The sequence below is a fragment of the Ruditapes philippinarum genome, unplaced genomic scaffold, assembly GCF_026571515.1.
Source record: "Ruditapes philippinarum isolate M1 unplaced genomic scaffold, ASM2657151v2 ctg733_1_1_1_1, whole genome shotgun sequence".
NCBI lineage: Eukaryota > Metazoa > Mollusca > Bivalvia > Venerida > Veneridae > Ruditapes > Ruditapes philippinarum.
The window spans coordinates 23,981-36,736 of NW_026856433.1; the positions used below are offsets into that span (position 1 = coordinate 23,981).

Sequence of the window (12,756 nt, forward strand, 5' to 3'; positions counted from 1 at the left end):
ACACACACGCACGCACGCACACACACGCACGCACGCACCCTCACACACACACACGCACACGCACACGCACACACACACACGCACGCACGCACGCACGCACGCACGCACGCACACACACACACACACACACATATATGTAGCATCATTCTTGAGGGGAAAAAGTAATCGCTGTTGAAAATTGAAACACGTGTCTGTTAATCAAAATAATTGTAAATTGTACTACGATAATAACAAAGAGACATACCTTTTATCGTAAAAGTGGCACAGGCCAACCAAACCTTAACGTAAAGAAAGGCAAGATTTACAAATAAAAAGTAACATGTGACAATACTGAGGAACGATAATTAATGGCGTTTTTTTATTATCAATACATGATCAAGCGTGGGTATTTATGTCTTAAGGCCTTAACTGACGGTAGGATTTAGAGGTAAAACACCAATTAAAACTTGTATAATTCCAAAAGACAATAATGTTCAGCGTATTCATGTCTGATAAAAATATCAACTTCCCTTGAACACTTTAACACTTCTGATTAAAGTGATGAGCATAATGTTACCAGAACATAGTCAGACCAACCTGCAAAATGGAAGCTAATTAAGTGAATTAAAGAAATTCTGCAGGTTAAGGGTTTACCAATAAAGCAACACCTTTTATTGTTTTCTCTGATTCATCTAGGCGCTTTTGTGTGACAGCTCTTTCAGCTTCAGTATGTTCTTGCAACTCTTGGGCTTCCACAAGCATGTCTTCCAGCTGAATTATGCGCATGCTCAGTGACTCCACTGTCTGATTCATGTCCGTCTGTAACACCGTTGTGTAATAAAAATATGAAAGATCATACTAGTGCATTAATGTTTTCATTGATGACAAAATGATATAAAATGATGTAAAAATGATACACTGTAATCGGAATAGTAAACCATAGTGTGACATTTTTTTGTGAGAATAAAAACCAAACTTGAATGATGATTTAACATATTTAACCCACAGGTGCTTGTAACAAACTTTACCTGTGATTTAACCTGTATCACGCCCGAGAACTTTGCAATTTTGAATTTGGAACAAACGGTAGTACTATAATGTACTATAAAATAAACATTTTACATGAATGAGCAAAGATCGCCTACTAGTTGTGATTATGTGAAGGACGCTGACCTTTTTAAACTACATGTAACGATATAAACTAATAATCATTATAATATGGATGTAATATCAAGTAGGAAATCATATACAAATGCTGTTTAAATATGGGCCGATTGACCTTTACCATGATACACAGGACACTAGATAGATAGATACGTATTTCACAAACACACCTGTGGGGGGGGGGGGCGTCCGTGGCCGAGTGGTTAAGATCGTTGACTTCAAACCACTTGCCCCTCACCGCTGTGGCTTCGAATCCCGACAGGGACTTTGGATTCTTTCATGTGATGAAGCTATCCAGCTAGCTTACGGAACGTCGGTGGTTCTACTCAGGTGCCCGTTCGTGCCTGAAATAATGCATGGAAGGGCACCTGAGGCCTTCCTCCACCAGTAAAGCTGGAACGTCGCGATATGACCTATACTGTGTCGATGTGACGTAGTGACGTACCCCCCCCCCCCCCCCCCCCCCCAAAAAAAAGCAAAAACACAAACACACCATATCTTGTTTTAGATGTGATTTATATTCCTCCAGTTCTCCCATTCGTAACTCTACACTCATTTGTCGTCTGCTGAGCCGCCATTTTTCCCGCTTCAACGTGTCTGTGAGGTCTCGTGCAGTTTCGAGGTTCTCTTTCAGTTTTTCGTATAAACTTCCTTCTCCTTTTGACGCTTCTCCATTCTGCAGTAAACTTCATATTTAGATACAATGATAAAATTCTTATTCAATTCATTCTTGACATCATACTCTGGTTTAGCTACGTCAACGCTGTACATAGCACATTTTTCTTTAGAGCGTTTTGTTTATTATATGTATGTACATGTATAACCTATCCAATCTCATTAAAATGTAGCTTTTTAATATAAAATAATTGTAAGCTATCAGGCGCTTACACTTTAAAAACTAACAGCAGCAGCACTATTACGCCAAGTCATAGTGAAAAGCACGAAAAATACGTGCACAAATGTTATAAATTTTGACAAAAAAAGAAAAAGCGTGTCTTTCATCTATATGTTTAAGACAAACGGACAAATTATCTAAGCTGTCAACAAGTTCCTCGGCGGTGTCGACCAAAGCTATCGACTTCTTGTGACTAAGGACTGAAAAAACCAACGTAATACGTTTGCGACCAGCATGGATCCAGACCAGCCTGTGCAGTCTGATCAGGATCCATGCTGTTCGCTTACAAACCCTATAACAAGTAGAGAAACTGATAGCGAACAGCATGGATCCTGATCAGACTGCGCGGAGGCGCAGGCTGGTCTGGATCCATGCTGGTCGCAAACCCATTATGTTGGTTTTGTCGTGACGCGGCTCATATTATTATCCTGATACAAGAGTGTTTCATCTGAAATAAGATTGTTGAATTGTTATATCATACATGTATATAAAATGATTTGTTTAATAAAAGGCCCTAGTAATATTGTACATGCTAAAGGCAAAACAAAGTGTAATTTGTTTGTTGTTTATTTTTTAATGGTTATAAGTGAATTATTTCACCTTGGTTACATGTATATTAGTTTGCGTTATTATTTCTGACTGGTAATCAGATTGTTAATGCCTTTAAAAGGTTGGCCTAACTGAGATTAGACTTGTGGGGGGATGTTCATATGGTAGTTCATAAACTTCTTCAATAGGAGCATGATGACCAAGACGTGTCATATAATTGTGTTATAATTGGGAAGTTGGTGAACAATAAGATAATTGAATGATTTTAATTACTTAGGCATGACTTATACAAAATAATGTTAGTATATATGTTTCAAGCTACTCTCCCACACAAAACGGGTCTAAAACATAATTCATTCTTCAAATTAGACATCATTATAACGTTTATATATTTGGTAAGATATGCGTATAAATATTTTTTCATCGAAAAGTATAGTAGTTCAGTATTATCACATTTATACTTAATAAGAATCTATACAAGAGGGATATCTTTATTCTGTGTAACAAACAACATTGAATATCAAATTTGATCAACTTTTCAACCATATTTATTATTCTTATTAGGCCAACGCTTTTATTTTATTCAAATTACGGGTTTTTATATAAAGTTACCAGTATTAACATTCTATTTTATTTTTCCAACAGCAGTCATTATCTATACTTTTAATCCTAACGAATCAACATTCCTAACCCCCCCCCCCCCACTTTGTCATTATTATAATACACGTTTAATATAAATAATCTAACAATACCCCCTTGTCGTATTCTTATCCCCTATATGTTATAAAACTTAAAGTTTAAAGTTTCAAGGAAGTTTAAAGAAATGCATATACATGGTAAGGGTTATTTTACACGTTTTCATCATTTATACCATTAAATCTGCTGTGTTCGTCAGACAATATACATTAAATTGCGTAGTTACAAATTTCATTCATTTGATACCACTTTTCACGCATGTGATAACCAGATTTCATTCATAACATACATTTGACCAATCGTAACTTCTCGGCCTTTTCCGTCAAACTTCGGAATCAACTATATTGCGCATTCGGAACTGCCTCGGACTGACGGAAAGGGCCGAGTAGTTGCGATTGCTATATTGCGATCAATCATGTCGAAACAGGAAGACGAGAACATGACAGCGAAACTGGAAGAATTAATACTGAAAACAAAAGCGGAAATATATCAGTGTTTTAAATGGTTGCTTTGGATATGTTGTATATCGGTTGGTTTACTTGCGTGTTGGGTAGGAAAAGTACAGTACTATGCAGTCGTAAATACTAACGATGGTAGTGACAATATTCATAAGGACAGTAGATATAAGAGTTTTAAAGCATTTGACCAAGATCGTGATGGTTTTATTTCGGAGCCGGAGTTTGAACAAATCCATAGTCGCTTGATTAACACTCAACCAAAGGTGCTTAAAAACAAACTTTTTAAAGTTTTATATGGGCTATATACTATAATAAGATATCTTAATATACATATATAGACGTTTATGTAAAATATTTGATTATGTGACTAGCGCCTGTGCACTCAACCAGAGGAGAGGTTTCAAATTGTAAGGAAAACAAGTTTTTTTTTGAAGTTATTAATTAAGTTTTGTTAAATTAGCCGGTGAAAAAAAGATACTATCTTTTCTAGTTATTCTATTTGTGAATATCTTGACGATGAGAATATTGGTATCCGAGAGGAATACAAGGTTAGCTTTTAAAAAAGCTAGTAGCGACTCGCTTCGTAATTTCTTTCCAGGGGCGTGTTTAAATGTAAAAATGACAGTTCTGTTAGCTGAAAAGACTTCAGCGAACATCAAAATAAAAGTGACATATAAAGTTAAGGAAGCCAGTTCTCTCAGTTTAACAAAGAGGAATATGAGTATATATGAAGATGCATGTAAACAGATAGAATGAAGTCCCTATGTCTATGCACATTTACTATATGGCCTGTTGACCTTGACCAGAAAAAAATAGATAAGTAGAATTCATAAAAATGTCTCTTTATACGAAGTTAAGTTGTAATATGTTATTTAGTATTGGAATAAGTGACAGATACAAGTCAAGTCAAGTAAATTTTATTTACAAGTCGGATACATCAACAATAAACATAAGCTCTGATGAGCTTTTTACACCGACTTCTATAATAGTTCTAAAGTAAACACAAGTTGTCAATCAATTCAGCCAGAAAAGCCGGGATCCTATTAAAAAAATAGGATCCCGGAAATTGACCAGTTTAAGAATATAGTTTTCAGAAAAGCCGGGATCATATTAAAAAAATAAAGAGATCCCAGGAATTGGACAGTTCAAGAATATTGTTTTCAGAAAAAGCTGGGATCGTATTAAAACATATAGGGATCCCGGGATTTGACCAATTCAAGAATATAGTCTTTGATTTTTCCAATTAATTAGGCATATAATTATAAGTATTGTGATTTTGTTAATAAATAGCTCTAAATATATCTATATCCTAAGTTAAATCAATTTAACTTTCATTACATACAATAAAAAAAAACTTAACGTTTAATGGCCTTTCATTACGACTATTATCAACACATATATAGTTTATTAGTATTTTCTTCTATTATCTTATACGATCCCGGATCCCGGGCGTCCCGGATCCCGGCCAGTAAATACATACACTATATACCGGAAGGGATGAAATGACCGGAAAAAAAGGAAAAAGAAAAAAATGCACAGAACCAGATGTCGTTCATGTTAATTAACCAAACGAAAACTTACTACAAAGTAAACAGGACTGGTGAAATCGCTAAATCAAAAGTCAATGTAAATATGATTTATTGAAAAGAATCCATGAACACAAACATTTTAATCACCATTATATCTTTGCGCTCAAAACAATACTTGCTGCTTTTTAAAAATGGCGTGAAAATTGAAGGTTTTTTGACGCTATATAAGATCAAATTTGATTGGCTAAATAATTTTGGATCCTAGCCCTGATAGATAAATTTTGTAGAAAGCTGGAAGCAAAGCTTCGATTAAATTTTTGGATGGTTTCGGAGTTTTAGGTTGTTTCTCAGTAAAATCCTAACGTAATACCGGCTCGCCGTGGCGAGCCGGCACAAGTAAAGGGAAGTAACAGAATCGCCAGTTTGAAATATTACCGAAAGAGTTATCTTTACTTGATACCAGTGAATGCTCGGTCAATAGGGCTCTGTCAAAAAAAGAAAAAAAAGGAAGAAATCTTTTCGTTTATTTTTCACAAAAAAAACCCTTTAAAGATGGATTTAGGGAAAAAATCTAAAATAGTAACAGTAGAAACATTTTATCATTCAATTTCAATGCATCCATATTTGGCTACCTATCTGTTTAGATAACTGGTTGATTTAAATACATTTAAATAAAGTAGCTATATTAAGAATCATTATTTCTAAAGTATTCTTTTTATGATTTCTAAGGCATCAAGAGTTGAAATGTTTTGTCTTTTGTAAAATAACAACAAAATAAATTTTCCATATACATATGCATGTCTTTTAAAGGTGTCAGATGAATTAAAACGTATTGAAGAGGAACAAGGGAAACTCCACGCCCTTATAAATGATCTACAGTTAAAACTGACAGGTTTGTGAGATCTTAGAAAACTTAGTTATAGTTAATAAACAGTTTTATTATATTATATAATATTTTATACCTTTTCCTTGCGCAGCATTTTTTTTCATAACTAGTGCAAAATGATTTAATAATACATGCCGTCTTTTCCAGTCGCTTAAAATGCAGTTTGCTATATAAATAGTGATGACATTATGAAAGAACGACTCCAGTTCGACATTGACCGCAACATTTTGTCGTCGTGTTATTGGGGTGCCATGGCACAACAAACGCCACAGCGGCAATACGGTGGCACCATGGCGAAGCATCAAGCGGCGCCAGAACGCCTAACTGTGTCGTTATGGTGCCCTATTTTTGGCTACAAACAAATATATGATTTCAGACTCCGAGTTGGCTCAATGGGGACCCTGGAGCACGTGGAGCGACTGTTATATGAATTGCACTGGTAAACACGGTGGTCGTTTACAGAATCGTTCAAGGGAGACAAATTCAAAGTCGGTCGTACAGGGTCATCAAAAAGAGACTGAGGAACGCCCATGCAATGCTGTACAATTCGCAGGTTGGTTATAATATTACACATGTAATTGTTTATGGAATATTATCACTAACAGTATAAACACTGCCCATTCATTTAATCATTTTTTAAATATTTTTTTTCCATTAGTATTAAATATTTATGACCGGTCAGAATCTGAATAAACGGACACTGCTAACAAAATGAAGCCGTCGCAGAAGTTACATTCCCAGTAAAAACTATTTTAGCAAGTAGTACATAATTCGCTTTTCAACACAAGTGAGTTAATGACCAAAATACGGGATTAAAGTGCAAATTTTATAACTTAATTTAATCACTTTTAAAACTGATGTCTAGATATCTGTGATGGTGACATATTAAAAAGTAGGTCGTGATCTCAACGTGGCTCGAACTCACGATCCTAGCTTGGTTGAAAGATTAATACTTTAAACGTGTGCCACCCTCCCCTCTCTGTTTACAGCCGCTTCGAATTAGGAGAATTTAAAAGTATTTTGGATTTAGAGTACACCGTTTTTTTTTTAAATCTCATAGGTTGCATTAAAAGTTATGGAACAGATGATAATTTTGGTGTTAACTACGATTTCGCCGATCAAATGGCAGTTTCCACGTGCACGGCGCTTTCAGATGCCGGCTATATCTACGCTGTTAGACGGAGGTGCTCTTCGCTGTCGGTCTCGTGCGAGGAGACGTGTAAGCAAATAGGGTAAATACTGAAACTACTGAAATATATGTTAAAGGAAATCTTCACTCAGACATGTATAAAAACATGGATCACAGGGACACAGTCATTGGTCAATACTGTCTCATTTATGGCCCAAGCAAAATTGTTTAACTCATTTTGATTCGTCAATTACCCTTGAAAGCTGCTTACTAGTATTTATGAAATTTTGTTGGCGATAAAATGAGGTTTATATTATACATTTTTTACTGCAATACTGATTTCTATTTGACGTGTACGCAGCTGTTAAATCTGTAGCGCCTATATAGGTTTTGCAGCTTCACATCGACTTGAAAATGAAAACGAGGTTAGATGGAGTACAATAAGTATATGATACAGGTCGAACATGAAAACGTAGAAGTAATTCTAAAGCAGTAACCATATTATTACCACACTGATTCATTTCTTCGGATTTACAGAAACCAATTAGTTCCAGTATATTCATTTTTATATATTTTCACCTTTAACATGCGGTTAACATTTTTATGCAGCTATGTGATATATATTATATGTGATAAATATTTGTTTTTTATGCATGCATACATGTATTTTTTCAGTGGAACATGTATCAATTCTCTACACATTTATAGAGGGTCACAAGTTTTGCTGAGAGATGTTGACGGTTCCAAGGGATTGTATGTCTACAAGTACAACAGTTGTGCCGGTGAATTTTGTGGTCCAAACTTTTGCTGTTGTCGGTCTTCAAAACCTTAATTGTTCATTGTCGTATCACAACATTCAAAACATAGCCTTGTAATAGAAAATGCAGTATTCCCTTGTGGCTTAGGGCTTATCTTTCAGAGCTGAGGCATCAGAATTGCTGTCACCGTTTTCCTCTAAGTGATTATAAGAATCTAAATGGGTTTGAATAACTGGAGTCTATGTATCTCTTACCTCCAGTAGGCAAGGTGGTTTTGACCCTTGGTGTTGCTTTAAGTTTGTAACACTGAGGTTAGCCAAAATCAGCTTTCCTTTTTGGGCGCTATATAAATTAAATTGTGTTGGTGCGCCGTAAAGTCAAACAAAACAAACGGAAAATGTACTTTCTTTAGTTAGCCATCATAAGGACAGCGAAATGATAAGCATTGATATTTTGTCGATATGATAAGCATTGATATTTTGTCGATATGATAAGCATTGATATTTTGTCGATATGATAAGCATTGATATTTTGTCGAATACGCAGCATCATTCTTGAGAGAATAAAAGTGATCATGGAAGCCAATAGAGCTGTTGAAAATTGATAACAAACCACAATGTTTATTTATATGGATGCTGTTGGAAAGTGTGAGATACATGATCCGATATAAAATATTTATATATATCTCAATATATTGTGTTCATTATATTAATGTTCATACTAAATCACCAAAAATGTTATTAGCATTTCCTTTTCAATAAAACCTTTTTAAAGGAAAATCCAAATGATGCATTTCTATTATTTTATCAACATGTGAAATACTTTGGGAAAACGTGCCAATCCACTTAAACCAAATTTTTGACAATGTGGCCCAGGATATTGTCTTGAAACAAGCGAATGTGAGTCCAGTGGTAACCGTAATTTACTGACTTCCCAGCCTTAATTCAATATTCGCTATCTCAAATAAGTTTAAAAAAATATTTTAAACTCATGCTTGTAGAAATTTTTCTGTGTTGCAATATTTTGATGAAAATATGTGTCACAATTTCTGCAAGCATACATGTATCTGGAAAAGTACAAGAGCTACATTGGAAAAACATATATACCACTGGAGCCTAAAACATGGTGTTTATTATTCAAATATTGAAGGATAAAACGAAAAATGAGCATAGCGGTGTGTGTGTGTGTGTGTGTGCGCGCGCGCGCGCGCGCGCGCGCGCGCGCGGTATAAAACCATATGGGCGAGCATATGCTTCATTTATGATAGGGAAAAACTGTACTTGGTAAAATAACTGCATATGTGGCTAGTGAGTGCCATATTTCCTGCCCCAAATCGGCAAATAATTGCCGTAGATGAAGCCGGAAAAAGGCGGGATTATAATTATATCCCACACTTAGATTAAAAACTGTATTTAAAAAATTAACTTGAAGGAAGACGCTTATAGACCCTTTCATTTAAGACCGTATTCAAGTTGTCGCCCTTGGATGACGTCATTGGGGGATACAGTGGACAATGCCGATACGATTAAGTCTGGGATGTACGATGTGTCCCAGATTAAGTACAATAATAGAGGGATATAAAGATCTTAATCCTTTCTTTAATTGCCAAAATTTTGTGTAATTGAATAAGATATTACATAAAAAGGATGGTGAAATGAATAAATAAGAATGTTAACTATAATAAGGTTAACGATTTGTTTTAATAGTAGACTATATTGCTGGGCAACTGATCATGATTACCATGTTCGTTCAGGTAGTTTCGAAAAAAGGCTGCGTAATAATTAAGGTGACAACAGACACTTTCCGTGGTACTCACATAAATGTCATTTAAACCAACTTATTTTAGTAATAATTATTATTTATTTAATCTTTGTGCATTAAATGTCGTTGATCATCATAAAAAATAACATATTTGAAAAAAATGCCTTTGTAAATGATTGATTTTTAATAAAAATCATAAAATTTTAAATCGTCATATCAAAGTCAATTTTTATTTTTTTGTCATCAAACTTTTGGAAAATAAACATACTTATAATATCTGGGGAACCGTGTCTCAAATTTTTTCTATCTTTTCTCAAAAAAATATTACGTAACGTCAAACATTTTATACGACTTTTTTCACCATACATATTACGTAATTAAAGATAATTAAGTCGCTGATTGAGCAAACAAAAATCCCTGACAATGTTCCCTCCGTAAATAAATTCCCTTTCATGTGCTTTAAACCGCATGTTAATTGCTTGATTATTAAAAAAGTTATGCCGATTCAAAGTTAGTCCGACCCGCATCAAACGAAGTGTCATAAATCGGCTGTTCTCTCTCGGACCCCTACGTTTCACGCTAAATAATTGCATAATACACAAATATCGCACCAGAGAGGGTCACAAGTTGCGGTAACATACTCTAACAACATTTTATGACCCAGTGTCATCTGACCAATTAAAAATTTGCTGATTAATATCAGTTTATAACAGAAATTTCTTCAAATCTTAACGTGATTTACTTTTCGTCTGGTATCGGTCTCACATGTCACGTGACTTTCGGTAAAATTTGAGGCACTCGGTGGGGGGGTATTGGAACGTATTTGCGCACCGTTAGCGGGGTATTTAATTGTTTCACGTTTGAAGATTATTATTATTATCATCAGCATTATTATTATATTATACCAGTGTCACTCTGTCTGTGTATTCGTGTATGAATTTCCGTTAAAATATAAATTAAAATAACAAAAAACTTAGCTTCTGACGGTCTTTTAAAGTCCATGGTAGATGTACAAATTAGAACGGGATATTATATATTTTTTCCTCCAAATTGATTTAAATGCTTGACATATTTTAATAGAAATAAAAGGTATCACTCGATAATTATGATCTGATCTTCTTGACATCTATTATCATGAAAATCATTTACGCACGGCATAGAGATCTAGTTTCTACTGGGGTATACAATAATTCCATACTTTGTCCCAGGTTTATTAGTACTGTGTTCGATTTACTGGCGAACAATTTATTCAAAGCATACACTGATAATATATATCAATATTTTTTTTATTGATTCATAGAGAAATAATCATCCTTAAACAATCTAAAATGGTTTAGAAATTTGTCAGGGACACCGTACCGCAAGTCATATAGGCGTTCACATAAAAAGTTGTCTGTTTTTGTTGTTGTTTTACTTGACATTGTTAGAAAACGAGGTTGAATGTTAAGCAAGCCATTGAATCCGTTCAAAAGTCCATAAACTCAATGTAATATCTATCAGATTAACGGGACAGACAAATTATTTTCACACATTATGGATATTTTAGCAACCATATTTTTAAACAACCCCGTGGTCGTGCGATTTGCCGCTATGCTTAATTGTTTATGTTTTATCGATATGTTACGTACATTGGCCGACAATTTCTTATTTTATAAAAAATGCTAAATAAAAGGTAGACGATATTCATAAAAGATGTACGGTATTTGTACGATACATGAATTACGAGTAGTATGGACCAGTATGGACCGGTAATTCACGGATATATGGAACTACCGATTTCCCTCATTGATGCCTCAACAGGGGGGGGCGGAGCGTTATCGATAATTGACAGGTTACGCGAATAGCAGATAAAAATGGTACAGGTACCGTTTAAAAACGTTTAAAAACACATTTTTTGGACTAACTGCTTCCAAAATTAAATCACGAATGTGTTCAGAAATGGTTGATAAATCTACTAAGCAAAAAATCTCATTTTAGGTTTTTTCAGTGATAATTGACTCCGTTGTCACCTTAATTGCAAGATACTGGTTTATTAAAAATCATTTTGATTTAAGCATTACTTAGACGAAGACAAACAACAATATAAATCTATGTAATTTCAAAAAAAATGTAAAGGCATAAAAAGTAAAAATTCTTTTGAATGTACATGACTGTATACTAGCTATTTGTGTCGGCAAAAAATGCACTCTCAAAAAAAATAAAGTAATATTTTCAACTTGAAACATTTTAATTTATACTCTGCTTATCAAATATTTAAAAAAATCACAAAAAAAACAACAAAAAAAAAAACAAGTTGTGAAACACGTTCGCAGAAATTCGTTAATTTTATTAACTGAATTATAATTTTACGTATTTTTGACTGTGCCAGTTGGTAGGACTCTTGATCGAGTATCAAATCAGTAAGGCATGACCAATAAAGTCCCTAGGATGATCCATAACAAAATTTGGATCATAAATAGTTTGACAACTAACAAAAGTGACGTAATCTGATGTAATATTATAACTCTAAAAAATGCACCCAGGTGATTTATGATATCACAGCCAAGTGCCGCTTGTATATACAACATATGCACCCTGTTAATTAATATGTTACGGCCCAGTGGCGCTTATACACACACATCTATTTATCTATGAAATAAGTTACTGGGAAAAGGTCTTTATTTTTATAGCCATAAGAATAGATTTTTAATATCTATCGTCTGTTGCGAATCTAAAATAATAAAAGTCAATGCCTCATGGTTTTCGTTCTTTCCGGAATAATCATAAAATTAGATCTATATCCTTCACTGGTTCTTTGAAATATTTTTATACGGCATAATGAAAAAGAATCAGTAAGTATTGACATAATGCATTCTGTTATTGTTCTATTAAAGCTTGAAAAACAATCATTAAAAGATGGGGCAATCTTATTTTCATGTTTGTCACAAACGCCGGAATTTTCTAAATGACAGA

General features: G+C 34.3%; 2 protein-coding genes across 2 annotated transcripts; one reads left to right on the forward strand and one right to left on the reverse strand.

Moving 5' to 3' along the window:
* Positions 1-91: 91 nt before the first annotated feature.
* LOC132746517 (uncharacterized) lies at positions 92-2,868 on the reverse strand. Its single transcript, XM_060735699.1, has 3 exons — positions 2,861-2,868; positions 1,637-1,829; positions 92-798 (listed from the first exon to the last, which is right to left on the reverse strand). Exons 1-3 carry the CDS (start codon positions 2,866-2,868, stop codon positions 622-624), a joined length of 378 nt encoding a protein of 125 aa, XP_060591682.1. The 3' UTR covers positions 92-621.
* A 731-nt stretch (positions 2,869-3,599) lies between these two features.
* LOC132746511 (uncharacterized) lies at positions 3,600-8,828 on the forward strand. The gene is made up of 5 exons (XM_060735693.1): positions 3,600-4,004; positions 6,081-6,162; positions 6,533-6,709; positions 7,217-7,388; positions 7,961-8,828. Exons 1-5 carry the CDS (start codon positions 3,699-3,701, stop codon positions 8,115-8,117), a joined length of 894 nt encoding a protein of 297 aa, XP_060591676.1. The 5' UTR covers positions 3,600-3,698; the 3' UTR covers positions 8,118-8,828.
* The last annotated feature ends 3,928 nt before the right edge of the window (positions 8,829-12,756 follow it).